Below are 27,287 nucleotides of genomic sequence, written 5' to 3'. Positions count from 1 at the left end.
GAAAACCTTTTTCAAGAGTTGTCCCTTCTGGCAGATATGAGTGGGCCATAAGCAGCAGAAATTTTATTGCAGGACATTGTGTAATGCCGCTTATGAAAGAATGAAGAGAGTGAAGAGGCTTTTAACAGCAGTACCTCATGCTGCTCTAATAAGAAGAACGATGAGCAAAAACATTTCTGGTAGAGCACTTAAACAGTAACTTTCTGAAAGACAGAAAATTCCAGGTGAGAGTTGGAGGTAAATTTGGCCCACACACACCAACAACACGGGCATACTACAAGAAACACTAGAGCCTATGGTGTATTACAGTCTATGGGAAAGCTATCTTATACAGAAATCAAGAATGATGCAACAAGCCCTCGACAACACTGCAGACTTTCTTGGCCAGTCTGGCCTCTCGCTTTCTGATAAGCCAGCTCATATCGACGTCGGAAAAAAAAGAAAGACTAGAATCAAGAACTACCCCAGATTGCACATTGTGATCAACATAGCTGGACAATTATGCACGAAAGTCAACATCCACAAACCCTCACCTAGTGTAAGCCCATGACGGCAGAGCCAGCATGTGGGTGAAACAATTATGCAATGCCTGGACGCAACTTCCACACCTGGTGAAAAGAATAATCTCGAAATAATGGGGGTGGACGAGTGGATACTATAGAAAATCGCAGATGCTGTGCTTGTGTCCGAGGTATGGTACGGTATGAATTACCAGCTGCACATAAAGACAACTCATCGAATACAGGCATCGGTAGTAATAACAGGTCTTTCCAACTTTGCCATGCTTGAAGACCTCTATGAGAAAGAGCTAACGAACAAGCACCTAGACAGAGTAGAGTTGCAGCCTGCAGCACAACTTCTTTGTCTCAAGAGCTCAGAACCTCGTCCCAAGATACTATGCCAGCTAGCATATGAGATGCAAACACGACTACCCCTCCCTTCAGAAACACAAACTCGGGAGTACCTGAACTTGAAACACAACAGGCCCATACCATGATATATGGGGGCAAACAATTAGGCCAGGAGATTATATGCAACTGCCAAACGCACAGAGGAGGTTGCTAATCATGAAGATGCAAGCAAACATAAGGCACATATAGTACACTGATCTGGCAATAGCAGTGTAACAGTAGTATGACGCTACATAAAACTAAACCCCATATAAGTGAGTACCATTTCAGGTCACCCTACACCTAGAAAAGCTGAAATGAAAGCAATCAAAGCAGCACTTGTAGTGCAGATTACACCCTGCACAACACCCTGCATGGATTCACCAGAAACTGTCTGGGCCTACACATCATACAAGATTGTCAGGAAAATCAGGAGATTGACAGGCGACTTGCGAGCACATGGCCAGAAATTAAAAACAGGATACATAGCCATGCAGATATGCCAGGACACAAGCGGGCTTATAAGCCCGACATAATAACTGAAAACTAGATGAGTTTGTGTGTATTCGTTATTAACTAAAGCGCAACAGATAGACAACAGACAAGAACGAAGCGCTCTGTGTGTTCACTTCGTTCCTCTCCATCGCATTTCTGTTGCACTATAGTTAATGAATTCATAAGGCTGCACAGGAGAAGAATGATACCTCTGCCCAAGGGCCCGATCACACATCCAAATCCACGCATGTGCACACACACACACACACACACGCACGCACGCACGCACGCACGCACGCACATACAAACACACACACACACACGCACGCACGCAAACACACACACACACACACACACACACACACACACACACACACACACACACACACACACACACACACACACACACACACACACACACAAATGTTGCAAGAGTGCATAGCATCAAGCAGTATCAACAGGATGACACTAGATATGGATGAGGACTAACTTTCAACTGAGGTTCATTTGTGAAAATGTGGCGACTTATATAAATTACCAGAAAAAAAAGGACGGTGAGCAAAACGAGAACAAGGTGAAAGCAGGAACTAACGTTTCGACAAGTGGACTTGTCTTCTTCAACGTCCACTTGAGGAAACGTTGGCTCCTACTTTCACCTTGTTCTCATGTTGCTCATCTTATTGAATTTCCATCTCCCGCCTTCCCCGAGTTTTCCCCAGAAAAAGAAAGACATCTTTGAAGGATAGATAAAAATTGGTGCTTGATGCAGCCAAACATAAATAAATATGCTACAGAAAGAAAATAGAGAAAAATTCCAAGTGCAGGAAAAAAATAATTACAATTGCCAATCCTGCATGCCAGCACCTTTCAAGAAACGCTGTTGTTATTCCAGTAGACAGACTGACAGCTTGCTTATGCAAGCACATTCTTCCAGTTCCATGCCATTGGGAAAAAAATGAATTTCCTGGAAGGTAGCCACATGCACACTCGGTGATCACAATGTTTCTTTTTTCCCAAGACTTGTATATCTTATATGTATTTTCTCCCTTTCCCGCTTTTATGCTTGGTTTCATCAAGCACTAGCCTTTATCAGGTTTTATTGCTGTACTACTTTCTGGTAACCTTTACAGATAACTGCATTTTCACAGTAAACCTTTTAATTAGAAGGTAGCGTACCCTGTTCTTACTGCTTCACACTGTACATTCTTCCTACATTGGCCAAATAAAAGATTTTATAAGGTACACAGAAGCATCACAAGGGCTATTAGAGTGACTTGTTGAAGAGTAAAAAAAAAAGGAATAGCCTGGCTGCAAATGGCACCAGAGAACACATAGGACGAACAAGAAAACCGATATGATCTAACAACCAAAGGTTTAATGTACACACTGAGTAAGCTCGCTGACAATAGACTGAACATACACAAAAAGGAGAAGCAAAAATTCATGTGCGTTTCGTGACAGGAAATGCAACCATTTCTAATGGAGGCCGTGCTGACAAGATTAACCCAGCATTTTTAGATCTACAGTTTCCGTAATTTCTCTAGGCAGCCGATCTGCACAGAATGCTAGCTTCTTCCTCTACAATGCACGCTCAGATGTGGAGAGTGCCTTGTAAAGGAAGCTAGCATTCTGTGGAGATCGGCTGCCTAGAGAAATTATGGAAGCTGTAGATGCAAAGACACTGGGAGAATCTTGTGTCAGCATGGCCTCTGTTACACTTTCAGAGATGGATGCATTTCTTGTTGGGATCTGTATGGACACACATCAGATCTTGCTTCTGCTTTTTGTGTAAATTCGATTTATTGCCTGTCGACCAACATTTACTCGGCATGTTCAATAAACTTTCATTTGTTAATACACCTCATAATTGTCTTGGTCTCTAGCAGAAAGGTGTTCATTCTTTTTACAGTGAAGCTGTACAGGCCTATGCGAAACACTCATGGTCCGATCACAAAAACCATTGTGTAGGGGTGTGAGCCATTGTTTAAGGGGGTGTGAGCCATTGCATTCGTCTTGCATGATGGACGGAGAAATTTCTTGTAGGGTAGACATAGAAATGCTTATGCATTTCAAACATACATTTATTTAGTATTATTGCAGGGAAGGGACACAGAGGGGGATGGGGTTAAGACAAGATCATGATGTCATCATTATCTCGCAGCAAAGGTGTGGTGGGCCATTCACTAGACCGATAGTTACGTCGTTTCTCTCTAGCAACAGAGCGCACGTGCAACAGTCTCTCTCCGACTTCCCAATAGGTTCAAAAATGTGTTCCTGTATTTAATTAAATGAAATGTGCAGCGCAGGTACGTCACTTGGTAACTACAGTGCATAACTGAGTCATAAACATTATGATTGACGCATTACAAAACACAAGTGCGTAACATAATTCAGAAATACTTTGATGGACCCACTGGATTAACACAATGAACCACTCATTGCACTTTCCATGATGATGATCTTGCGAAGTGCGATGTGTGGCATTCCAAATAAACAATGTGATAATGATAACCTCATTAAGAAACACAGACATAACCAATAATATAGAAAGACTTGAATAAACCATAGGAATTAGTGATAAACACCGGGGCCGCACATTTCAGCTTCGCTGGTTTACCGTCTGTACAGGGTGCATGGGCAGTAACTTTTTCTGTTATTGTTTGTTAAGTATTGTATGATGTTGTGGCAGTAAAACATGTTGGGCTAGTTGGTGCAATGCATTGGTACTGCTTTTTTACTGTTGTTTTTCTTAATGTTGTGCCCTTCTTCCTTTTGTAACAACTTTTTTATTCCTCCTTGCATAATACTCCTACCTTGCAGCCTGCGAGGTATATAAATAAATAAGTACATAAGCACGTCATTCATTCATGTGCATACACCTCGCACCATTCCTTGCTCAACAAATGTCACTGTGTTGATGTCTCGCAGCGTGCATCTACATTAACTGCCATTTGCGTTTCGGTATGGTTTGTGAACAGTGTAATGCATAAAGATTACATGACATTAAGGTTGTGACTTTTGCGGTGCATAAGCAAACCTTGCAAAAGATGACATGTTGGATTGTTGAAAGTAAGACAAATAGTGTATATCGCAGTTACTTTAACAGCATTTAATTCACCACTAGACAAAAACTTCACTTCGCATAGATTCCAACACGTACACTGAATCTACAGTTTTTTTTGCTTATTAATGTAGTTGTTACTGCATGGCCACATTGTAGATTTGAAAACAAAGTTAAATAAATTTGTTTGTTGCAATATAACAATATGTATAGATCACTGCGATTGTACCACCAGAACTTGATACAAACATGCACACTATAGGATGCAGGCAAATGCTCAGGACAAACTCCAGAATGTTTGCATCCTGATACTTATGAAAGTGAATGGTTTCATTCCATGGCTGTCAAAAGAGGGAGAGAGAAAAGTTAATTGTGTTCGTGGAACAAAAACGCATTGATAAGCTTAGACATATAGTCATTGCTTAACACTTTCGAAATCAATAATTATAGCTTGCTATCGACATTGAAGCAGCCTTTCGACAGCAAGAAAAGGAATCAGTTTTTCCAGCTCTGAACATTGAACTGCAGGAAATGCAAGCAGGCATAAAATTCTGCCAATATAATCTGTTTAGGAATACCAAATTCGAATAAACATTGAGACTTGCATTTGTACTTTCTCTGGCTGAGCAATCTAGTTTGAAATGACTCCCATAAGCATGTCGTAACAATGTTTATCTAATACAGGTTAAATGCATGACTAGCTTAAGAAATCTGGATGATTGCTATAAATTACAGTGAAGAAACTATAATGTGTAATAACAACAATAATATAAGAACAATATTTATTTCCTTAAAACAGGCTAACCGTGAGAGAAGTGCGAGGCTGAGCAGAAAGCTGAAAAATTCTACGGCAAGTGCGCCTGCCGCAGGCCTACGATCCTGCATTATGAATAGCGCGTATTGATATGGTCTTCTTGTTAGAAGTTCCGAGTATACTGCCAGCGCGAGACACAGGACAACAAAGTGGGCGAGAAGCGTGTCTTTTAGAATGATATGTTACAACGTACAGGTTTCTACAAAAGTGACGGTAACTGCTCGAAACATTTGATGCGTTGGCTTTTGCGCCTTTAGAAGTATTTAGAGAGGGCTCCCATATATATATTCGCAGCGCAAGCAGTGGAAATGAAGACGCCGATAATGCCGCTCGGGCAGCTCTTGAAGACGCACAAGAAGAGGCCATACCGCTTTGACGATCCGACGCAGCTAGCAGACTTCGAGTGCTTGCACATGAGATCACGCTATCTCTATGGTGCACACCAAACAGCCAGACCACCCAGAGCAACCGTCAATACCACCTGCCCTCTTTGATGCATCTCTATATGCCAACTGGACTGCGTCGAAGAGAGGCGACTCTGCTTTATCGCTTATGGCTGGGGGTGGCTTTCACTAAATCTTACTCCTTCCGCATTGGAATGGCCGACAACGATCTCTGTAATGCCTGTCTTTGCGAGGAGACGCTGGAACATGTTCTGTGCGACTGTCCTGAATATAATGTTCAGCGACAGTCCCTGGCATCTGTTCTAGCGCGCCTTGACAGTAGAGCATTGTCCCTCGACACGATTTTCACTTGCCGCCGACAGAAGATATCGCAGGTGAAGGCGACAAAGGGACTACTTCGGTTTTTGAAAGAGACGGGATTGGACAAGCGGCTGTGAGAGTGACGTCGCGTACCATGCCAGATTGATGGACTCCAACGGACGATGTGTGTGTGTGCTGTGCTGTGTGCTCTCTATCCCTCTCCCCCTTCCCCATCTTTAATCTCCCCCATCCCTCTCCCATGTGTAGGGTAGCAAACCGGTTAAGCCAAACTGGTTAACCTCCCTACCTTTCCTTCTCCACGTTTTCCTTCCTTCCTTCCTTTGCAAGCACGGCGATGGACGAAACAGGATAGCGCTAAGGTTGAATTTCACAACACAATTTTCATTCCACGTCGTAATCACATAGATCATTTGAGGCTTCGTTCAGTGGCACACGCGTGCTTTCGGGTTGGTGCTTGTTGTTGCGTTTGGCGTGAGAATATGGCTAGGAGCAGGCACCACATATGCGCAATCACGGGCAATATGGACGCATCATTTCTTCAGAAGCTGACGCTGAGCACGGGTAGCGCGAGGATCTTGTTGGGCTGACACGACGACTTCGTGGTAGCCGAATTCCGAATACTGCATATGCGGTGAGGGTAGCATAATGAACTGGTCGATAGGTCATCTTGTAGATTGTTGTAGCGCAGGCAGAACGATACGGTCATACAAGGCAGATGAGACAACACACGGCGCAGAACCACCTGCGAACAGCTGTTTACGTGCGCCATGTCGCACTAAACTACCGAAACCGCCGTCGCGCACTCCAAGACAAATCTTAACTAACGTTTTTAAATTAGTAAACGTACATATTATTTGCTTCTAATCAAGAAAAGTCAATAATATCATACTGTAAACGTTTTATTCATTACAATAAAAGAATTATGCAGCGTGTGCCACGAAACCTGGCAGTAAGCAACCCTGGGCGTCGCACCAGTCGCATTGTTGAAATCGCAATCATGTGAAATGAGCCCTCTAAAAATCGCATTGCGACGCGTGCGACAGCACCGATTTTCGTCGTCGCAGTCGCAGCATGTGAAACAGCCTTAATGCGACGACGTGGGTCCCACCTTCGGCCAGTATTATTTTCATCCACTTTCATCTCCGTTGACTTATAGTTACTTCATTTCAATTAGTAAGTACACGTAATTTATCCCACGTTGTCCTTGGTGTCCACGTTGAAATGGACAGTCCACTAGGTGCACTCTTACAGAAACCCCCCCCCCCCCCCCGGACTGCTGTAGTGACGTGGCCATGGCCTAAGCTACTTTTCTACACTTCCTCTAGAAATTGACACGCGTTGGGTTCTTGAGCCCGCAGAAATTGTGACGTACTATGTTTTGAAGATTTCATGAGCAGAAAAAGGAAAAAGAAAGGAAAGAAAAGGAACGGATAAATATCACGTCCCCTTCCGGCCCGTGGAAATAGTTGAACAGCGAAGCTGAGTGTTACTGAGTGTTACACCAGGTAAGCCTAACTTCGGAAGCAGTCTACATGGTAAATCTTTTGTTTCCCCGTTATTTCACCTCAATTTCGCTTTTGCGTGGTTCGCAAGAGTACGTCGTGGCGTTCCCACAGTTTCAGCTGGGATGGAATGTGCGGGGCCATTATTCCAAATCTCCGTATATTGAGCGCAAGGCCCACCACTGGAGATGCGGGCGGTGCAATCGTTTTGACGATTGCTTGGATTGGTTTCATGATTGACGTCTTTGTGTTTCTCAGTGAACATACACACACGTTCGGTGATATCAGTGATGGTATGACTGCAGTCCGCCGTTGTCGCTTGCGTTCGATGTCTGGAGTTTGCTCGGTGGCGTGGCAACAGCATCCGCCCGACATTGCCACTTGCGATTCTTCAGAATTAGATTGTTTCAAAGTTAAACCTGTCCGTTATGTAAAATAATGAATGGCTCGTACCCCCTTAAACGATGGCTCATAGCCCCGTAAACGCGGCCTCCCCATTACGACGACAGAAGAGAAATTCGACGCTGGAATGACGAGCTGTGGAAGACGACGACGATGCTCGAGCCATGGCTGATGATGAGTTTAGCGAAGCTGCAAAAGAAAAAAAAAACTCCCCTTCGCTGGATAGCTGCGTCTCGCGCGCTGCTCCCCCACAACCGCCGTGCTGCTCCGAGCGCACTGCGCGGCCCCTGTCGGCGCCCGCCGTCATTCGAGCGGCGCGCATAAACGACCCGAAGCCAAAAATAACGAAAGCAGCGAGAGACCCACGGGAGTTGCGACGAAATTTTATTACGAGCCGGCCATCGATTGCACGGCGGGGACGACAAGAGCGGCTTTTCTCTCGACCGTCGCCGACTGCACGTTTTTGTGTGGTGCGCTTGTCAATGTCGCGGGAGTTTCCGGTGTCACGAGGTATAAGCCTGCGCAAATGCTATGAATACGTGGTTCGTGAAACTGACGAGGATACATTGTGAATCTGGGAAGGCCCACTTTCACTTTTTGTTTGTGCTCTGCCTTTGAATATTTGAAAATGATTCACCTGTACATGCGCACGTACAGACATAAAAAAGGCTGCTTGAATACACTGGCGAAGGACTTCCGAAGAAAGCTAGCAAGATGATAATTGTGGACGTGACGTGCTTGATGATGTAGTAGTAGTGCTTAGTGCATCAGTGCTTAGTAGAAGTAGTAGTGATAGTAACCAACATCAATAACGACATTGTCCGGAATTAATGAATTTAAAGGGACACTAAAGGTTACTATAAAGTCAAGTTAAAGTGATAAAGCAATGCTCTAGAACCTCTAAGGCGTCAATATAATCGCGAACAGAGCTTTAGTAACCGAGAAATTGTGGTCAATGCACGACACGATTTGAGACCCCCCAGCGAGTTTCCGGTACTAGCCCGATGACGAAGCACGCCTTATCATAATTTATTTCACCAGTACTCAACCACTCGTATTAAAAAGATAATTTCATTAGGTTATAAGACGGAAGAAAATGCTATTTGTCTACTTGTATTCGATTCTGAGAAAAAATAGCATTTTGACGTTACCCTTCATTAGTAGTATGAGTGGTCGAAAGGTTTCGTTTTCTCTGGACTCTACGCGCTCCACTCTGCGCCGCGCGTGCATTGGAGTTTCAGTTGTTTCGTTATCGCGTCGTGCTGCGCTGGTTCTGCTGGCTCGCGAAACTCGCATTTGGAACAAGCAGCGAGAATGCCACGTCCATGTGATTTCGTGGGATGCGCGAACGGTCTGCGGAACTTGGCCAAAGGCAGTTGCAACGGCGAATCCGACGTTACTTATCACTGTGTGCCAACGAGTGAATCTCTGGCAACCGTTTTTGGCAACGAGTTTGCAACGGCAACGAGTTTTGGCAACGGCAACGGCATTTGGCAACGGCAATGGGTTTGTGGCAACGAGTTTTTGGCAACCGAAAGCACCTTGTTGAAGAGTGCTCTAAACCTCTGCCTCATGTCGCTAGGACAGCTGTAAATATTCAAGCAGAAAATGCTTTGCGTCTTACCTCTGTTCCTTTTAAGGATTATCTCAACTAGATTAAATTCAAACCTGGAATGTCTAAGGTGAATATCATGCTCAATGCATGGCAACCTTTTGTCAATGAGGGTCGCCAACCCCCTCCCCATTTTTTTTTGTCTCTACATATAACTTTGTACCCAGTGAGCATAATTTCATCCGCTAAGGTTTCCTGCAGCATAATTACCTTTGGCCTGGCCTCGGATGACCTGATCACCTGTTGCAGTGCTGCTTTTTTGTGTTGTAACCCACGCCAATTACATTGCCACACGTTAAATCCATGATTACTGTCCATTGTTATTAGGAGAGGCTGCCTTTCTATTACCTGCTATTTTCCTCTTTGGGATAGCCCCCGACAATCCAGAAATGGACTCTATACTATCCACCTTCGATGGTAGATACTCATCGTCGTCATCCCCTCGCGCCTTTATTTTCCTAAGTCTTTTGTCCGCCGTTAGCCTCCATTTCCAGAATTTGTTCACTTTAAAGTTGGTCGTTTCCACTGTCTCTCTTATCGCTTTAATTGCTTCTTTTATTTCACTGAGGGCTGAAAAGACTGAATCATCCTCGGAACTCACTGCTCTCTCTTTAGGGGCAGGGGAGCTGGATTCCCCTGGATCGTTGCTTTTGCTTACAGGTCTATTTGTCTCTACTCTAGCAGGGCTTGACTGCTCTTTTTTACGAATATAACAACAGTGGTGACAGCAGAATGCCTGGTGACAAGACTGCGCGTCAATTAACTCTTTACGTTTCCCATTGATCCGAAAGAATCGAACGAACTAAGCTACAATTTAATAAATGTGTGAAATCTGATCTCGTAATTTATATTAATTGCATCTTATTTTCTTAAACACCCCGTATTACATATTTATTTATTTCTTATTTATTTATTTATTTATTTATTTATTTATTTATTTATTTATTTATTATATGGGGTGGGTATAAAACATACACAAACTAGTGTTGCAACAGTTTCAAATCATTAAAGGGAAACGTTGTTACATCTTGAACAAATTTTGACGAGCAGTTGACGGCAGTGGCTTGATGAACAAGCGCATTCCACTTTCAGATGCTCGGTAGAGAAACGAGTACTATGCACGGAGCACGGCTCTAAGCAGGCAGTGTTTACGTATCCACGAGCACTCGTCAGGCACCCTGATTTCAGTATGACGTGAAAGAGCGTCCCAAAATGCGTCCTGCAATAGTTTGCAGTTCAGTTTGGTTTCGTCACGCTGCGCTTGAAGGAGGCTTTTTCGAAAATACGTTGTCGTCAGACGTCCATGTTAACAAAAATTTAGCCGAACCCAACTCTCGATGACTGTTGATGGTAACGCGTTTAGCATTGAACAGCTGTACCTACCCAGTCCCACACCTTACATTGACCCCATTCAGCGTGAGAGAGGTTCGTTGAAGAGCGGCGCGTGCTCATACATCGACCCAAGCTGGCGCGATGGTTGATTTCGAACACAGCGAGCTGCAGGCCGGCGCCCTAGCCATTCGACCACGGTCTGCCCACTCACCCAGACAGGTGGGAAGGCGGTCCGATGCAAACGTACAAGCACGCATAGACAGACAGACACGCAGCTCCCGGAAAGTGCGTCAAGTACCCTATGCATGCTAAGGCGTTTAAATGTCCACACGCCACGATGGCTCCCTGGCTATTGAGTTCTGCTGATGAGCACTAGTTCGCCGGTGATGTCATTAAAAATGGAGGCGGAATACAAAAACCCTCGTGTGCCATGCTCTGGGTGCACGTCGGTGAACTTCAATATTATTCCGGAAACGTCCATCTGCGTCCTTCGTAAGCAGCTCCTGGACGTTAAATCCCAAAATTCTGATCAAGCAAATCAAAACTACAGCTCATCTTCGCTTCAGTTTGCGCGTTTGTACCGTGTTATGCACTTTCATTTTAAGGGTATAACTGGCGAAAACTATTAATGCCAGCAAACGTTTGTAGAAGAAGCGAGGCGTGGCCCTTTCTTTCTCGCTCATATTCGTCCCTGCATGCTACCTTTATCGCATACCACACTGAAAGGCGATGCATGTTTGAGAAACAAGCAAACGTCATTGAACATATACAAATTTTGTTGTACTGCTAAGTGCCAGACCACCAATTCGATTTCCGTTGGCTGCAGTGCCATTCCAATTACGTGGAATTTCGCTGCAGTTTAAATAACTCTAGGGAGCAAGAATTATTCTAGAGGCAGCTACGGTGTTCCTCATAAACTTACGTTAGCAGAATAAGTCGTGACGAGTGTAGCAGAAATACATCCGTCACGACTCGCCCATCTAACTTGTTAGTTCGAGCGGGCCTTGCAACACTATTTGCCGGAGCAAAACTAGCGCCCTTGAAATTCCGACACCAAGTACTACACAATGGGCTGAAAATAAGTTCTTCCAGGTACTTATTACTTTCCAAATCGCACCTTTTACGCCACAAACACTCGTACACACTAACAGAGTATTCGTTCCATAACGACACATTTCAATACTCGCTTTTTCTGCTTGCAGTGAAAGCACTGAATAAACTGGACCTAACTATAACTAACACAGTTTGTTTTTAAACTTTCTGTAATCTTCTAGATAATGCGTGAAATAATCATATTGGCGAACCTTAAACACCTTTAGTGCTGGCATTTCTGTAATCAACACAATAAACTGATAACGCTGTTTTGTGTACAGTGAATTTAACGGAACTGCATGTGATATGCAAATGTATGGCCCCTTTCTGTTGTACATCTTCCCTGTTGCTTTGTTTTCTTGGCAAGTGTTAGCCTGTTCATTGCTGTTCTCCTGCTGGAATTGTATGAATGCACACCTGCTTTGTTCTCGTTCGAGACTGGCAGTATAGAAAATAAATAAATAAATAAATAAATAAATAAATAAATAAATAAATAAATAAATAAATAAATAAATAAATAAATAAATAAATAAATAAATAAATAACCTCTGTGTAAACACATGCAATGAGGAATCTGTGCGCCACTCACACCTTATCCTTTCCTCTTCCTCGGTGTACCTTAGCCAACAGGACACTTTCTTGCTCAGCATTTTCAATTTATTCTTTCCATATTCTCCCCATTTCTCGTACATTAACACCCATAATTTAATAAATGTACGCAAATTATTGCTATAGGCTAGACACTGGAGAATCATAAAACATCAATATCAGGAATTATCGTAACAAACACATTCATTGATTCACGGTGTCTCAGCGTCAAAGCGACACTAGGGCTGTGAGCAGACCACAGTGGAGGGCTCTGGATTAACTCTAATCAACCGGGGTTCTTTATGTGCACCTAAATCTGAGTGCACGAGAGTCTTTACACTTAGCCGCCTCCATCAAAATGCGGCTGTCGCGGCCGGGGATCGAACGCGCCACCTTGTGCTCAGCAGCAGAATGCCGCTGACCTCACCTGGGAAACACCAGCGGCTTCGTGAGGCGCCATTTGCGTTATGGCCCGCAGCATACAAAACTGGCATGCGGCACATAAATCAGGCCTAAAACTTATCTGAGACCCGTATCAGAATGGTCTTGGTGCCGCGCATGATCATTCCCTTCAAAATCGTGCCACCAGATGGATTCACGCAAATTCTTTTGTAAACACACACACACATAGAGAAAAAGCAATACAAGAAAAACGAGAAAAGAAAAAGTATGGCAATTATATTTTGTTATTATTATACCCTTTAGTCTTCCGTTTATGACATTTCGTTAGTTTTACTAATATTTTTTCTTGATGGGGGGACGTACGTGGTTTACTTCACAGAAACCGATTGTTAAGCAGTTTACTCCCACATTTGCTCCACTCATGAATGCAGCTTTCATGTAATACGAACGACTTAAATGCTGGGATACGATTGCAACAGATCACACAAGTACAAGTAAGCCGGCTACATAGAACACACGAGATGGGACAGGACAACCGGTCACAGAGCACCATACTAAGCGACCCATTGAACTCTACCAGTATTTATGGCCACTATTTGAGAGGCATGACTTGTTCTTATTGCAGCTGTGTTGTTCAGAAACAAAGACCAATTAGTTGTGTATACCAGATCTATCTGCCTATACTGGCGTGATGGTTGAAGCTGTGCACAAATGTCGATTAATTATAGCAAAGCGAGGGAAAAATTTCTTTTCGCTCTCAGTATGGATGACGAGTTTCTCACATTCCCATATAGCAACAAACTCTGTTAAAATCAGGAAAACTTTTTTCTTTTAGCCCAAACAGCAACATAAACAGAAAGAAATCTAGATGAATGAATATATTTTTTCATTTAAACAATTTTGCTACAGTAAAAATGCAAATTTTTCGCTTTTTTCTTATAGTGTACTGCGTAGGACGTAAGTGTATAATTCCTAAAAGGAAAATGGCTTACAGGAGATTTCGCACCGGCGTGCTATAGCCATTTCTTTTCATCAGTATTTTTAGTACACTCAATCGTGTGAAAACATCAGCCCACCCACCAGAATACCACTAGGAACTGCTGATCAACTTGAAGTTTTAAGATCATGCTCACATACACCTACATCTTCTGCTGAATTTTTTTCTCCCGAGCAGCATCACGTTCAAACGCCCTTACCACCCCGTTGGTACTACCACTAGCCACTCTATGTTCATTACTTCTGTTTCTTCAGTAATACCAAATTGAATATAGTCCATTCTTGTTTGAATGCGTCACCTAACACCTCTATTCGATTTTTTTACTGTTACTTTATATTCTTGAAAGTATGCGTACTGTATTTTTCAGATGACCCAAAGTGATCGTGGTAAGGTATTCATTACTTGTACAATGTAACAGTCCTGATCAAGGGGACGTGAAGGAAGTAAACAAACCTGACGTGGCCGCTCCGCCGATGCAGCGGGATCGCAAAACACAGTGACTTGGCAAATGCAAGAGCCCGAAACATGCGAGTGTGCAGTTGTCTCGCTGCCCCGGGACACTGCAGCCCCGGTGTGCTAAACAAAACGGCTAACATACCTTTGCGAAGAAGGGCAGCACACACAGTGCGAGTAACGCGCACAGCGCCACCAGCCCAGCGAGGTAGGCACCGCACGCGGGTCCCGACGACGCCAGCGGGTAAGCGGCGGCCGACGCCAGCGCCACCAGGGGCCAGGCGGCGAGCGAGACGCAGCTGCAGCTGTCGCTGGTGCCGGCGAACTGGCGCTCCAGCTCCGAGTCGCGGAAGGACAGGCTCACCGGGTGGGCGTGGTCACGAAGCTCCCTGCACGGTGGTCGCGCCACTGCTCAAGTACAGGCTCACGTGACACCGAGAATGCACGCACGGAAAGAAAGTGGTCGACGAAGGGACGCGTACAAGGCAAGGTGCGCTGTCCTCGTTGTTTGTACGCGTAGCATGTGTATAGTTGCGGAATGAATCACATTGCCCTCACCAAAGTTTTACCCTCACCTGGGAATCACCATTGCAAAATCTCTGATGAACTTTTCCGCTCACATAAGTGGATTTCCCGCTGACGTAATTGGATGTTGGAGCAGTCGCGCAGAATCAGGTTCGCTCTTACAAGAGGTTTTATTAAAAGCCTACAAACTGAAACGAAACTATGGGCACGCTTTCTGGTAACAATGCCTACCTCCTTCATTTCCACAGGTGAAGTCATCACCAGCGCCGTTGCGTCAGCAGCGGTAGCCTTTCATCACAGGTCTCAAGAAATACTACGGGAGCTTGCTTTGCTGGCTGAGAAGCGGGGGCGCAGAATCATGGCTCTTCTAGGTGTACCCTTTGTGTAACATGAATTAAAAGCAGCAATGCAGAGAAGATTGTCAATGCCTGATGAGAAAGTGCACGTAAGATGGAAGCGGTTTGTTTCACACCGACAGATTATGTTATAAACCGCTGCGAGCTTATTTTTGGGTGCAGCAGATTTGCTCCTCGTTATTTCTATCGATCTCACCGTGATTTCTCATCATAGCCGCTATACCCACGTTCATATTCACGAATGCTCCGTGACAAGAGAACTCCCCTTCAAGTATCCTTAGTGCTCGGTTTTCACTATTGAGACAACTACCCTTGATTTGCGATTTTGATTGAGTCGAGCATGTACTATAGGAATTGTTCTTCATGGTATCAAGATTTAGCAAACGCTATGCGGACCCTCTCCTCAAGCACTGCGTGAAGCGGATGCGGCGCCATTTCAGATCCCGAAACGCTGTGCGGAATTAGGAGCGCCCGCTGTGGTTGCTCAGTGGCTTATGGTGTTGGGCTGCTGAGCACGAGGCCACGGGATCGAATCCCGGCCACGGCAGCCACATTTCGATGGGGGCGAAAATGCGAAAACACCTGTGTACTTAGATTTAGGTGCACGTTAAAAAACCCCAGGCGGTCAAAATTTCCGGAGTCCTCCACTACGGCGTGCCTCATAATCAGAAAGTGGTTTGGGCACGTAAAACCCCATAATATATATGTAAATTAGGAGCATTGCAAATAATTCGCAATTCCGCTCGAAAGGGGAAGCACCGATTGCGATAAAAAATTAGTAGATAGCTGTACGAAGTAAGGATGGTAGTTTTATTGGCCGTATAAAGTTGTGCAATTTGCTTGCTAACTAATTAACAACGATAGAATGTGTAAGCGCGACTCAAATAGGACATAGAAAGAAACAGACAGGTGGAGACAGCGCTGTCTTTGTGCGTCTGCTTCTTTGTGCGTCCTTGTTCAGTCGCGCTTAGACATTCTATCATAGATTCAAACCGACTAGCCTGTCAACGTGTTTTAATTAAATTAACCAGCATGGTGTCACGCGCGCACAAGTAAACATGAACACACATCGCTTGATGACAGCGGAAACTCTCTGCAAAATCAAACGCTGGAGTTAGGAATCGTGGCAGCAGCCGCGAGCCAATTCACCTCCGTGCATCTGTCGCGTCAACGAGTACGAAAGGTCGAAAGCACCGCGCATGCGAAGCTACCGGCACTACGCGCACTCCACAAACATCCCAGATCGCTTTGAAGAAGAGGCCCGCGCGGGCGCGCACTTCAGCCACGTCGCAGACCGCTTTCAAGACACACGAGCGCCGGCAACGCCTCCCTACGGCGTCCTGTACTATTAAAGTAATAGTCCTCTACTATTAAAGTCCCTCAATAATTATGTGCTACGCCGTTGGCCACACGAATCCCGGATGCCGTAGTACATAATTATTGAGGGACTTTAATAGTAGAGGACTATTACTTTAATAGTACAGGACGCCGTAGGGAGGCGTTGCCGGCGCTCGTGTGTCTTGAAAGCGGTCTGCGACGTGGCTGAAGTGCGCGCCCGCGCGGGCCTCTTCTTCAAAGCGATCTGGGATGTTTGTGGAGTGCGCGTAGTGCCGGTAGCTTCGCATGCGCGGTGCTTTCGACCTTTCGCACTCGTTGACGCGACAGATGCACGGAGGTGAATTGGCTCGCGGCTGCTGCCACGATTCCTGACTCCAGCGTTTGATTTTGCAGAGAGTTTCCGCTGTCATCAAGCGATGTGTGTTCATGTTTACTTGTGCGCGCGTGACACCATGCTGGTTAATTTAATTAAAACGGCGTAGTAGACGCCGCGCTTCTCTCCACTCCGTACGGAGCGGTAGGCGAGAAGGACAACGAGGCACCGAAGGAGCCGCCGGAGAAGAACGCTTCTCCTCCCTCGCCTCACCCACTGCCGCGTCCACGGAAGAGGGCGCGCATGCGAGCCACGTTCCTCACTCGCGCACGCGAGATTAAACCGCGTTCGCCGGATCACCCTCACGCGCTTTCACTCATACGGAACTTCACGGCGACGGCAGAAATGCGCCTGGGGCCGTATGCTGTAGCGGTTCGCTTTGGAACCGGTTCGGTCTGGCTGTTACGTCTGGATTACGTCACTCGGAGAAAGAGTGGAACGGGGTGGCATGGGGGGAACCAATCAACTAGCGACGGTCTGCCGGAAGATCACGTCATCATTTTAACGCGATAGCGTTAAGGAGCTGATGTCGCAGAAAAGCCGGTGTCGGTGTCGGCGGCGCTGGCCGTGAGTGATAAATCCCAGCTGGCACTTCATGAATAAAAAAAATGGCTGTGGCTTAGCTAAGGTTAAGCCCAGGATGCGAAGCATACTAGCCTTTATTTTAGTTGTTGAACCACTGTTTAGCCTGGTGAACTGCTGCTGCTTGGCTATATTTGGTTCGGCTAGACGAAGAAACAACTCATGCGTTACTCTGCTTCGCCTTCAAGAGTGGAACGCGACAGCGTTCCCGTCGACCCGCCAAGGGGTGTAAGACAATGGGCTACGGCGCAGCGACTACGCGCCCCGCATCGGACGCGGTGAGCGTCGAGCAACGCAGCGTTCGGCGCGGCAACGAAATGTACGCCTGAGCAAGCGACGCACGCCTGAGCCTTAGAAACAGCTCGTTTCTAAGGCAACACCGCATTCACTAGAGGCGCTTTTGTACCGCTTTGAAGCATCTTACTCATGGCTCAGTGGTAGCGTCTCCGTCTCACACTCCGGAGACCCTGGTTCGATTCCCACCCAGCCCATCTTGCAAGAGTTGAGCCAAAGCCACCTAGAAAATCAGTCTCTGTAGCACGCCGCAACCTTCGCTTCTCGTTCCAACGAGCAGCTCTCTCTCCAGGAGGCATCTCACCTCGTGATTGTCTAGCAGAGGCAAGCGCAGCTGCTTATATACCGCCGCGACGCCGCTAGCGACGGCGCGAGTTGGAGCCCCGCTTCTCCTCTGTCGTGACGTCACGGTGTCACGTGGTATTGAAGGCGACACCGCCACGCCTGAGGAGCTGGGTTGAGCTCTCGTAATATGCTTCGCTTAAAAAAAATTGGAGGACGCTTAAGCTTCGCCTTCAAGAGTGGAACGCGACAGCGTTCCCGTCGGCCCGCCAAGGGGCGTAAGACAATGGGCTACGGCGCAGAGACTACGCGCCCCGCATCGGACGCGATGAGCGTCGAGCAACGCAGCGTTCGGCGCGGCAAGGAAATGTGCGCCTGAGCAAGCGACGCACGCCTGAGCCTTAGAAACAGCTCGTTTCTGAGGCAACACCGCATTCACTAGAGGCGCGTTTGTACCGCTTTGAAGCATGGAACGTGGTAGCGCCTCCGTCTCACACTCCGAAGGCCCTGGTTCGATTCCCACCCAGCCCATCTTGCAAGTTGTGTTTATGCGAAGCATATTACGAGAGCTCAACCCAGCTCCTCAGGCGCGGCGGTGTCGCCTTCAATACCACGTGACACCGTGACGTCACGTCAGAGGAGAAACGGGGCTCCAACTCTCGCCGTCGCTCGCGGCGTCGCCCCCCGCATCGGACGCGGTGAGCGTCGAGCAACGCAGCGTTCGGCGCGACAACGAAATGTGCGCCTGAGCAAGCGCCGCACGCCTGAGCCGACGCCGACGACACCGGCTTTTCTGCGACACGAGCTCCTTAACGCTGTCGCGTTAAAATAAAGGCTAGTATGCTTCGCATTCTGGGCTTAACCTTAGCTAAGCCACAGCCAGTTTTTTTATTCATGAAGTGCCTTGCTGGGATTTATCGTTCACGGCCAACGCCGCCGACTTTTCTGCGACACGAGCTCCTTAACGCTGTCGCGTTAAAAACAACTTGCAAGATGGGCTGGGTGGGAATCGAACCAGGGTCTCCGAAGTGCTAGACGGAGACGCTACCACTGAGCCACGAGTTCGATGCTTCAAAGCGGTACAAAAGCGCCTCTAGTGAATGCGGTGTTGCCTTAGAAACGAGCTGTTTCTAACACTGAGGCGTGCGTCGCTTGCTCAGGAGCACATTTCGTTGCCCCGCCGAACGCTGCGTTGCTCGACGCTCACCGTGTCCGATGCGGGGCGCGTAGTCTCTGCGCCGTAGGCCGTTGTCTTACGCCCCTTGGCGGGCCGACGGGAACGCTGTCGCGTTCCACTCTTGAAGGCGAAGCTTAAGCGTCCTCCAATTTTATTTGTTTGTACTTGGGGAACGGTATAGCACTTGAAGGATGTTGCTGGTTTTATAAAAAAAAAACATTGGTTTGTATAGAACACTTGCAAATATGATTTTCAGTAATAAATGTGAGCTTGCGGCGCAGACGGCTACGGGGAGTTCTAATTTTATTTGTGTTGTTTTCTTATTTAGTCGCTAGGCGGCGTGCCATACGTTATGCAAACAACTTGCCTCGCTTTGTTTACGTTTTGGACTTGTCGCGCGCCGAAACCGAAACGATGTCGCACTAGGTCAGGCGGCTGGGTCCTCATGTTTCAGCGAGGCAGCGCGAAATACTCGTTTCATTTGTCGAGGAGCACCCCTACCTAGCAAATTCGTCGTGTGTGTTGGGCCAGCAGCTGACGGCGGCTGTCTGTTGCGCCGTGGATGGGAATCTAACCCATCCTTTTTCTTTGCCCACAACGGTAATGGCCTTGGCGACGCCTGTAATGATCCGGCTGACCGAAGGCTGCGACAGTGCAATCGCTTCTTCATTCCCGACGCACTGTTGAGAGCTCCCGGTGGCAAAAAAAACCGCAGCGCGCTCAGCACTTTCATCGCAGTGTCGACACCACGAAATCTTCGAGGTCGGAGATGTTCTTCCACCTCATCGCAGAGACGTCGCACTATGTCTTTGGATAGCCTAAAATGCCTGCAAAACTCCTCTTCATCCGCCGTGGTTCCTCAGTGGCTATGGTGTTGGGCTGCTGAGCACGAGGTCGCGGGATCGAATCCCGGCCACGGCGGCCACATTTCGATGGGGGCGAAATGCGAAAACACCCGTGTGCTTAGATTTAGGTGCACGTTAAAGAACCCCAGGTGGTCGAAATTTCCGGAGTCCTCCACTACGGCGTGCCTCATAATCAGAAAGTGGTTTTGGCACGTAAAACCCCACAATCCTAAACTCTTCTTCGGCCATGCCGAACGCGTCGTTGTCTTTCGGCGCTCGCCAGCAGCACAACCAAAGGAGTCGCCATTGCCGTCTCTGTCTCGTCTTGTCTAGGTGCCGGCTCGTCAGCTGGCGCGAGTCTAGCCGGCAGCCACGGTTGCCTTAGCAACCCTCGACATCATGCTCGCCACCGCGCGCGACCCTCGAGCGAACCACTTCTCCGCAGTTCCTCTCGTAGCAGGGAACCGGTTCCTTTCCATATGATTGACAACTTGTGTGACGTCAACTAAATTTGTCGTCCCGCCCACCAGGGATGACGACAGCGAAGCGCCGACCAATGGCAGCAGCCAGACCGAACCGGTTCCAAAACGAACCGCTACAGAATACGGCCCCTGGAGTGTACGTATACTTGCTATCGTAATTAAACTCGCTCTCGTCATAGAAGGTTCAGTATTTATGGAACTTTTGCTTCATAGCTGCACATTTGAAGTGTAGGAAACAATGTGGGCTTCCGAACGCTTGTGTTAATAGTTCGTTATAGTTTTGTTGCTGGGCGCTTACTGTGCCTACACGCTTGGTCGATGTCGCGCAGCGGCTTGCCCGAACAGCTCGTCCCCGTTCGGAATGCGGAGAACCACACTCGAAACGTTAAACGTGCTCCAGTCGAGAGACGGCAGCACCGTTAGTCGATGTGGTGCTTTCTGCAGACAGTCGCCTTAGAAAGTGAGGATTGGGCATTTCGCAGGGCGCTGATATTTTTGACATAAGTAGTGATACGGGGTGCACGAACGCTGAGCAATTGGCGCCATAACTGCTAAGCACCACCAACGGGTTACCGAAATCCCGTGTTTCAGGGCTGAGTCGAGATGTGTAGAAAAAATACACGCGAAAACTCCGCTGTGAGTTGTGTAAGTATACGCAAGCATTGTACCACTTACTCATCTCTACGTAGCCCGGCGTCCTTATCGATGTTGTGAAACTTGATACGACAGGTATAAACGACACAGCTGCGGCAACACGAACTGCTGCGGATGGCGGCGCAAGGCGAATTGATGACGCAAGCAAACTACTACAGGTGGTGGCACCACGTGCGCTTATGTCTTTTCGGTCAGTACAAACTGACATCGCTCTTTAGCGCCTTTTCCATCCGCGTCGAACCATTGTGCAGCGCGCGGACCTTATCTTGAACGTATCCACAATTGCATGTATATAATACTTATTAGCTCAAGCAGGCTAGGTGATTATTTGTCGCCGCGTCGTTTTGAAAGGGATGCCACTAAGGACCATCCTCATCAACATCATCATCATCCTCATCATCATCACCCGTCTGACGCTGCCATGGGCGGGGATGCCTAGATTGTGCATATGGCATGTGCTGGGCTTGCTTTCCTATGCGACAAAAATGCAAGTGCTGGGGTGTGATAGTGTAAACATTACAATACTTCACAGCCTGAAGAGAGCGCTTGGAGTTGACGTCTCAACAGCGTGCTGGCCACGTATGCAGATGGAGAACGTAAATACGCGCCAGCAAATTAGCTCCAAAGTGTGCTCTCAGCGTTGAGGACACACAGGTCCGAGATAAGCATCGCGCGGAACAGGAGCATTTTTGCTACTCAGCGAGACGTGGTATATATAGACAATGCATATATGCATATGTAGACAATGCATATATGCAATTTTATTGCAACTAATTGAATTACGTAGAGCCCCATGAGTCAATTAAATTTTAGCACGTCTGCCACGATGCGATGTGCCATGCGAGGCAATCATGATGCTCAACTGTCAGATTGTAGAATGAACACACAACGGCTCAAGAAAAAACGTCTACCCGTGTGTACTGTGGACTACGTGGACGAACAGCAGTGGTGCACGCAAGGTAATGTTTCACATCAACTCACCGTTCGTGTATTGAACTAAACGCTGAAGAAATTTCTCATTCGCGGTCACCATCACAACTAATTATCGTCAATCAAACCAAACAGCATACAAAGCTTCGCTTACATCGATTTCCCCAGTGCGTGAGATCCGCATATACTTAGGTATACGTATATGAACGGCCTTGCTACATGGCGTACATGCGGTATGTGCAGGTTATATTGCCACGCCATTCTATCATTAAAGTTTCTCATACCTTGTTTTACATTCTTGACAAAGTTTTTCCTCATGGATATTGAGAATGGCAGCCCCCAAACAAGAAGAAAGGGGGTTAACCGAGGGGCTTGATGCTTATTAGTCATTTCATAAGAAGCCAACAAACACTTACACCAAGGACAACATAAGGGAAATTACTTGTGCTTAATAAATGAAATAAAGAAACAAAAAATTAATGAAAATTAAAGTGGATGAGGAAACGCAGATGGGAACCGAACCCACAACCTTCGCATATCGCGAAAGTTGTGGCCCAGAAACAAATGTCATAAAAAGAACACTGACAGTGCTTGCCTTTTATGACAAGTAAATCTTCTGAGACGTGAATGTTAAAAGTGCGAAATGATAACGAAAAATTGGAGGACGCTGAAGCTTCGCCTTCAAGAGTGGGATGCGACAGCGTTCCCGTCGACCCGCCAAGGGGTATAAGACAATGCGCTACGGCAGAGCGATCACTTACGATGCGCCCCGCATCGGGCTTAGCGCCCACCTATCACGCGGTGAGCGTCGAGCAACGCAGCGTTCGGCGCGGCAACGAAACGTGCGCCTGAGCGAACGGAACGAACCAAAGAACTCGGTGTCTCGGAGGGGAAACGATCTATGCCAGCCAAACGTCGTGATCGGCACGGGCAGAGAGATAGATAGTAATCTAAAGAAAGGAACGGCGCTTGATTCTGCAACCGGGAGCACGGCGAAGCGTCGTCAGGAGAGAGGGAGTCGGGACCGCGACGCGCCTGGCAGCGGTCCCAATGCGCGCGCGGCGCGCCTCCTGTCGGGGCAGCGCCGTACATTGAGAGGAGGGGGTCTTCTGTGTTTGCCGCAAGATGGCTCTGCGTGTGCGGAAAGCGCAGAAGAAATGCAGCGGAAACGCACTTCGCAACTCGTGTAATTGCGACTTCTGTACGTTACATGTTCATAATTACCAATATGCACCGCAGTATAACTTTCCACGGCTCGTTTCGAAGGCAACACCGCATTCACTAGAGGCGCTTTTGTACCGCTTGGAAGCATCGAACTCGTGGCTGAGTGATCACACTGAGCCATGTTAGTTTTTCTTTTTGCAAATTATACATTTCCATAATATGACAAATGCTTTCAATGAAGTATTCTCTAACAGGCCGGGCATTTACTTCGGCATGTCTCACGGCCATTCTAGTTTTCCATAAACTATGTAAGGACGCCAGCATGAACATGTCATAGGGTACATTGTCTTCATTTAGAGTAGGCAAGAAACGAATCCCATATGGTGTAATCGGCAAGTCCTTCTTTAGTGTTCTCCGTAAGATGTCCCAATGGAACACAGCATCCCAGCAGTCAAGAAAAATATGTTCTATTGTTTCGGGTTTCCGGCATAGTAAACAGTTGACGCTCCAAGGCACGGAAAGACCTTTTTCATCTAGCCACGGTTTGACAGGTAAAGTATTGGTGTGGAGCTGGAAAAAGAAGGACTTTACCGACGGGTGAACTGGCATTCGTTTTACTCTTTTTAGTACGTCCTTTTCAGGTCCAATGCAGAACATCGAGCGATACAATGGCACCGGCAACATTGTGTCTACCAGGTCCTTATATAAGCGCTTTCGTGGTACCCTACTTAAGTATTCCATGGAGAACCGAACCTTTAACAGCTGAAAAGCCAAGACTACCTCTTTTAGGAAACCACGCGCTCTGCCTTGACTGCACCGATGTGACGATACAATAAACTCAGGTATAGCTTTGCTCAGCCTTGTTTGAAACATAGTTAATAAAAATGGGTCATTTTGGTCCCGTAAGAAAACAAACCTCGACACAATCTGCCTAATGAACAAATGTGCCAGACCTAATCCTCCATTTTTAACCGAGCGAAAGAGATTAGTGCGACTGGTGCGCTCCCAGCTTGAACCCCATACAAACACTGCGAGTACTCTGTGTAGACGTTGTATGTTAGCCCTTGACATGCACAACGCTTGGAGCACGTAAAAAATTTTGGCAACGGCAAACAGGTTGCACACTGTCGCACGAGCAAACATAGAGAAATTGTGGCCTCCCCATTTAAGTGTACGTTCACGAACCCTTTCAGTTTCGGCATTCCAGTAATCAACGGCGTCACGGTAGTGCTCAAGCGGCACCCCCAGGTACTTTGCCGGCGTGACTGTCCAGCGGATATTTGCAAACGTACTCGGGTGGTCTTCCCAGTTGCCGATCCATACCCCTAGGGATTTATCAAAGTTGATAGCACTGCCTGTCATTCTGCAGTATGATAAAGCCTCTGCGACCGCGATTTCGATGCTTTCTTTATCCCGGTAAAACAACGCGATGTCATCCGCGGTATGCCAGCACTTTCACTTCCGCGGACTGCACTCTGAAACCCGATATTCTATTGTCATTCTTGATTTTCCTACAAAGCGGCTCTAGGTAAATTGCGAATAAAAGAGGCGACAAACCATACCCTTGGCGCACAGATGACCGGACACTAAAGGTTTTGGTAACCTCCTTGTTTATAATGAGGCTGGCGGTACAGTCTTGATAGCACATCTTTACCCCATCTAAGATCAAATGCCCTACCTTTATGTGTTCTAGAATACTGAAAAGAATTTTATGGGCCACACGGTCGAAAACCTTCTGCATATCTAACTGTAACATGGCACAGTGTTCACCTAGGTCATTACAGTATTCTAAAATGCTTCTGGCAATATGAATGTTTGTGTAGATAGACCTTCCTTTAATGCCGCATGTTTGATGCGACCCTACTATTCTGGTCACCACTCCCTGTAATCGCTTTCCCAGCACTCTTGTAAATATCTTATAGTCTACATTCATTAGTGATATCGGCCGGTAAGCGTCAACAGCTAACAATTTTTCTGGGTCCTCTGATTTCGGTATCAGGACTACGTGCGATGTCCGAAAAGAAGGAGGAACCTGATTTGCGCATAGGCCTCCTTAAACAACCGTAACAAGATCTCACTGACATCACTTTTGAAAGCTTTATAAAAGGCCGCTCCGAGTCCATCAGGTCCCGGAGACTTGCCTACAAATAAATCATCTATGGCTCCTTCCACTTCGGTGATGCTCAGAGGCCACTCCAGACGCTTTTGAATGTTTTCCTCTAATTGCGGCATGTTTGACAAAAAGTCCGTCTTGAATTCTTCTGTGATGTCTTTAACAGTCCCGAATAATTTGCTATAATGGTCAAGAAACGCCTCTTAAATAATTGAGGTTGGCTCGTGATCTCGTTCTCGTATTGAATCATTCTGATTTCATTTCGCCTCGCGTATGCCTTTTCGTCAGATAAGGCTCGTTTATTCGGTGTCTCACCTAGCCAAACCCTTTCAGCTCGTGCCCTTATAACTGCGCCTTTGAACTTCGCTTCTTCGATAAGCTCAAGCTGGCTTTTCAGTTCTCTTATCTCCTTTGTTCGGCTCCCGGGTCTCTCGCTTTCCACGGTGTACAAAAAATCAAGCTCACGCTGCATTTCATTTTCTTTTTTCCTTTTAATAAATTTCTCTTTACTGGATTCTTCTATAGCACTGATCTTGACTCCTTGTTTAAAGTTCTCCCATAATTCTAGCAAGTTGCCATCTTCGGCTTCGATCAAATTATCTAACTGTTGCTTCACGCTTTCGCAAAAGGATTCGTTCATTAACAGCCCATCGTTGAACTTCCACAACTTCCAGTTAAACTTCGATTTTCTTTCTTTGGTACCTACACTAAAAGTTACGAGGCTGTGATCGCTGAACGAGACGTGTTTCACACTATAGCTGCCACACATCGGAACAAGCTCCAGTGCGACATACCCTCTATCTAGCCTTGCGTGACTTTGCCCTTGAAAATGTGTGAATGCAGGCGTGCCGGTAGTACACAGGAAATTACCGACGTCATCCAGATTAGATTCTTGCACTAGTGTGTTTAAAAGTAAAGCACTTTTGTCACGCAGTGGAAGGTTTCTCACTCGATCGGCCGCGTAACATACACAATTAAAATCTCCTAGCAATACGACTTTCCTGTCACACTGCAAATGCTCATTTACTGTCTCAAAGAAAGGCACACGCTCACTTTCAGCGAATTTCAAGCGTTTTTAGCCCTGTGACTGCCAACCAATGGCAGAGATGCTGTCGTGACCGTTGTCTGTTGTTAAAATGTCTTGTTTTGTTGCCTTGTTGCCATGTCGGTAACAAAGAAAAAAAAACTCGTGGCTGAGTGGTAGCGTCTCCGTCTCACACTCCGGAGACCCTGGTTCGATTCCCACTGGGCCAATCTTGGAAGTTGCTTTTTATTTATGAAGCGCCTGCCATGATTTATCGCTCACGGTCAACGCCACGGTCGCCGACGCCGACACGGACGACACCGGCTTTTCTGCGACACGAGCTCTTTAACGCTATCGCGTTAAAACCTGAAAAATGATTGATTTCCTTGTTTTCTTTTTTAGCACGGTTGTGGACTACCTCGGGATCGGCCCACGCAAGTGGCCGCGTTTCTACCAGAAAATTCGCCTTCGTGCTCGCCCCCCTGCAGATGCCGGGAAGCGTGAGGAGCAGTCCGGGATCTCTAAATGCTATCGCGTTCCACTTAAAGCCGAAGCTTAAGCGCCCTCCAAATTTTTGCTCGTAGCCTAGGCATTGAAAGCGAGAGCAATGTAGAGCAATGTAAACGCAGGCGTGATTTAGCTTGGCGTTTACTGTCCGTGCCGCTCATGCACACAGCTGCAGGAGTGCCGATGCGCGTCGCTCTCGCCAGCAGGGGAAGCCCCGGCAGGTGGAGCGGATGTGTCCAAGTAAGGGGCTCCGTCGTTTTTCGAGCCACTGCGCGT

The 27,287-nt window shown here is 46.9% G+C and overlaps 1 protein-coding gene across 2 annotated transcripts in view; it reads right to left on the bottom strand.

The window, feature by feature from the left end:
• Positions 1 to 27,287, bottom strand: part of LOC135902118 (adenylate cyclase type 3-like) — a 388,015-nt gene that overhangs the window by 82,650 nt on the left and 278,078 nt on the right. For both annotated transcript variants that reach the window (XR_010564413.1, XM_065432036.1), the window contains exon 8: positions 14,511 to 14,754. Coding sequence is in view for 1 of the 2 variants with exons in the window: in XM_065432036.1 (XP_065288108.1) it covers positions 14,511 to 14,754 (244 nt within the window). In the remaining variant the exon portion in view is untranslated. The remainder of the gene's footprint in view (positions 1 to 14,510; positions 14,755 to 27,287) is intronic.

Source organism: Dermacentor albipictus, chromosome 3, assembly GCF_038994185.2.
Source record: "Dermacentor albipictus isolate Rhodes 1998 colony chromosome 3, USDA_Dalb.pri_finalv2, whole genome shotgun sequence".
NCBI lineage: Eukaryota > Metazoa > Arthropoda > Arachnida > Ixodida > Ixodidae > Dermacentor > Dermacentor albipictus.
Note: the sequence above shows the minus strand (reverse complement) of the source record. Positions and strands in the feature narration are given on the sequence as shown.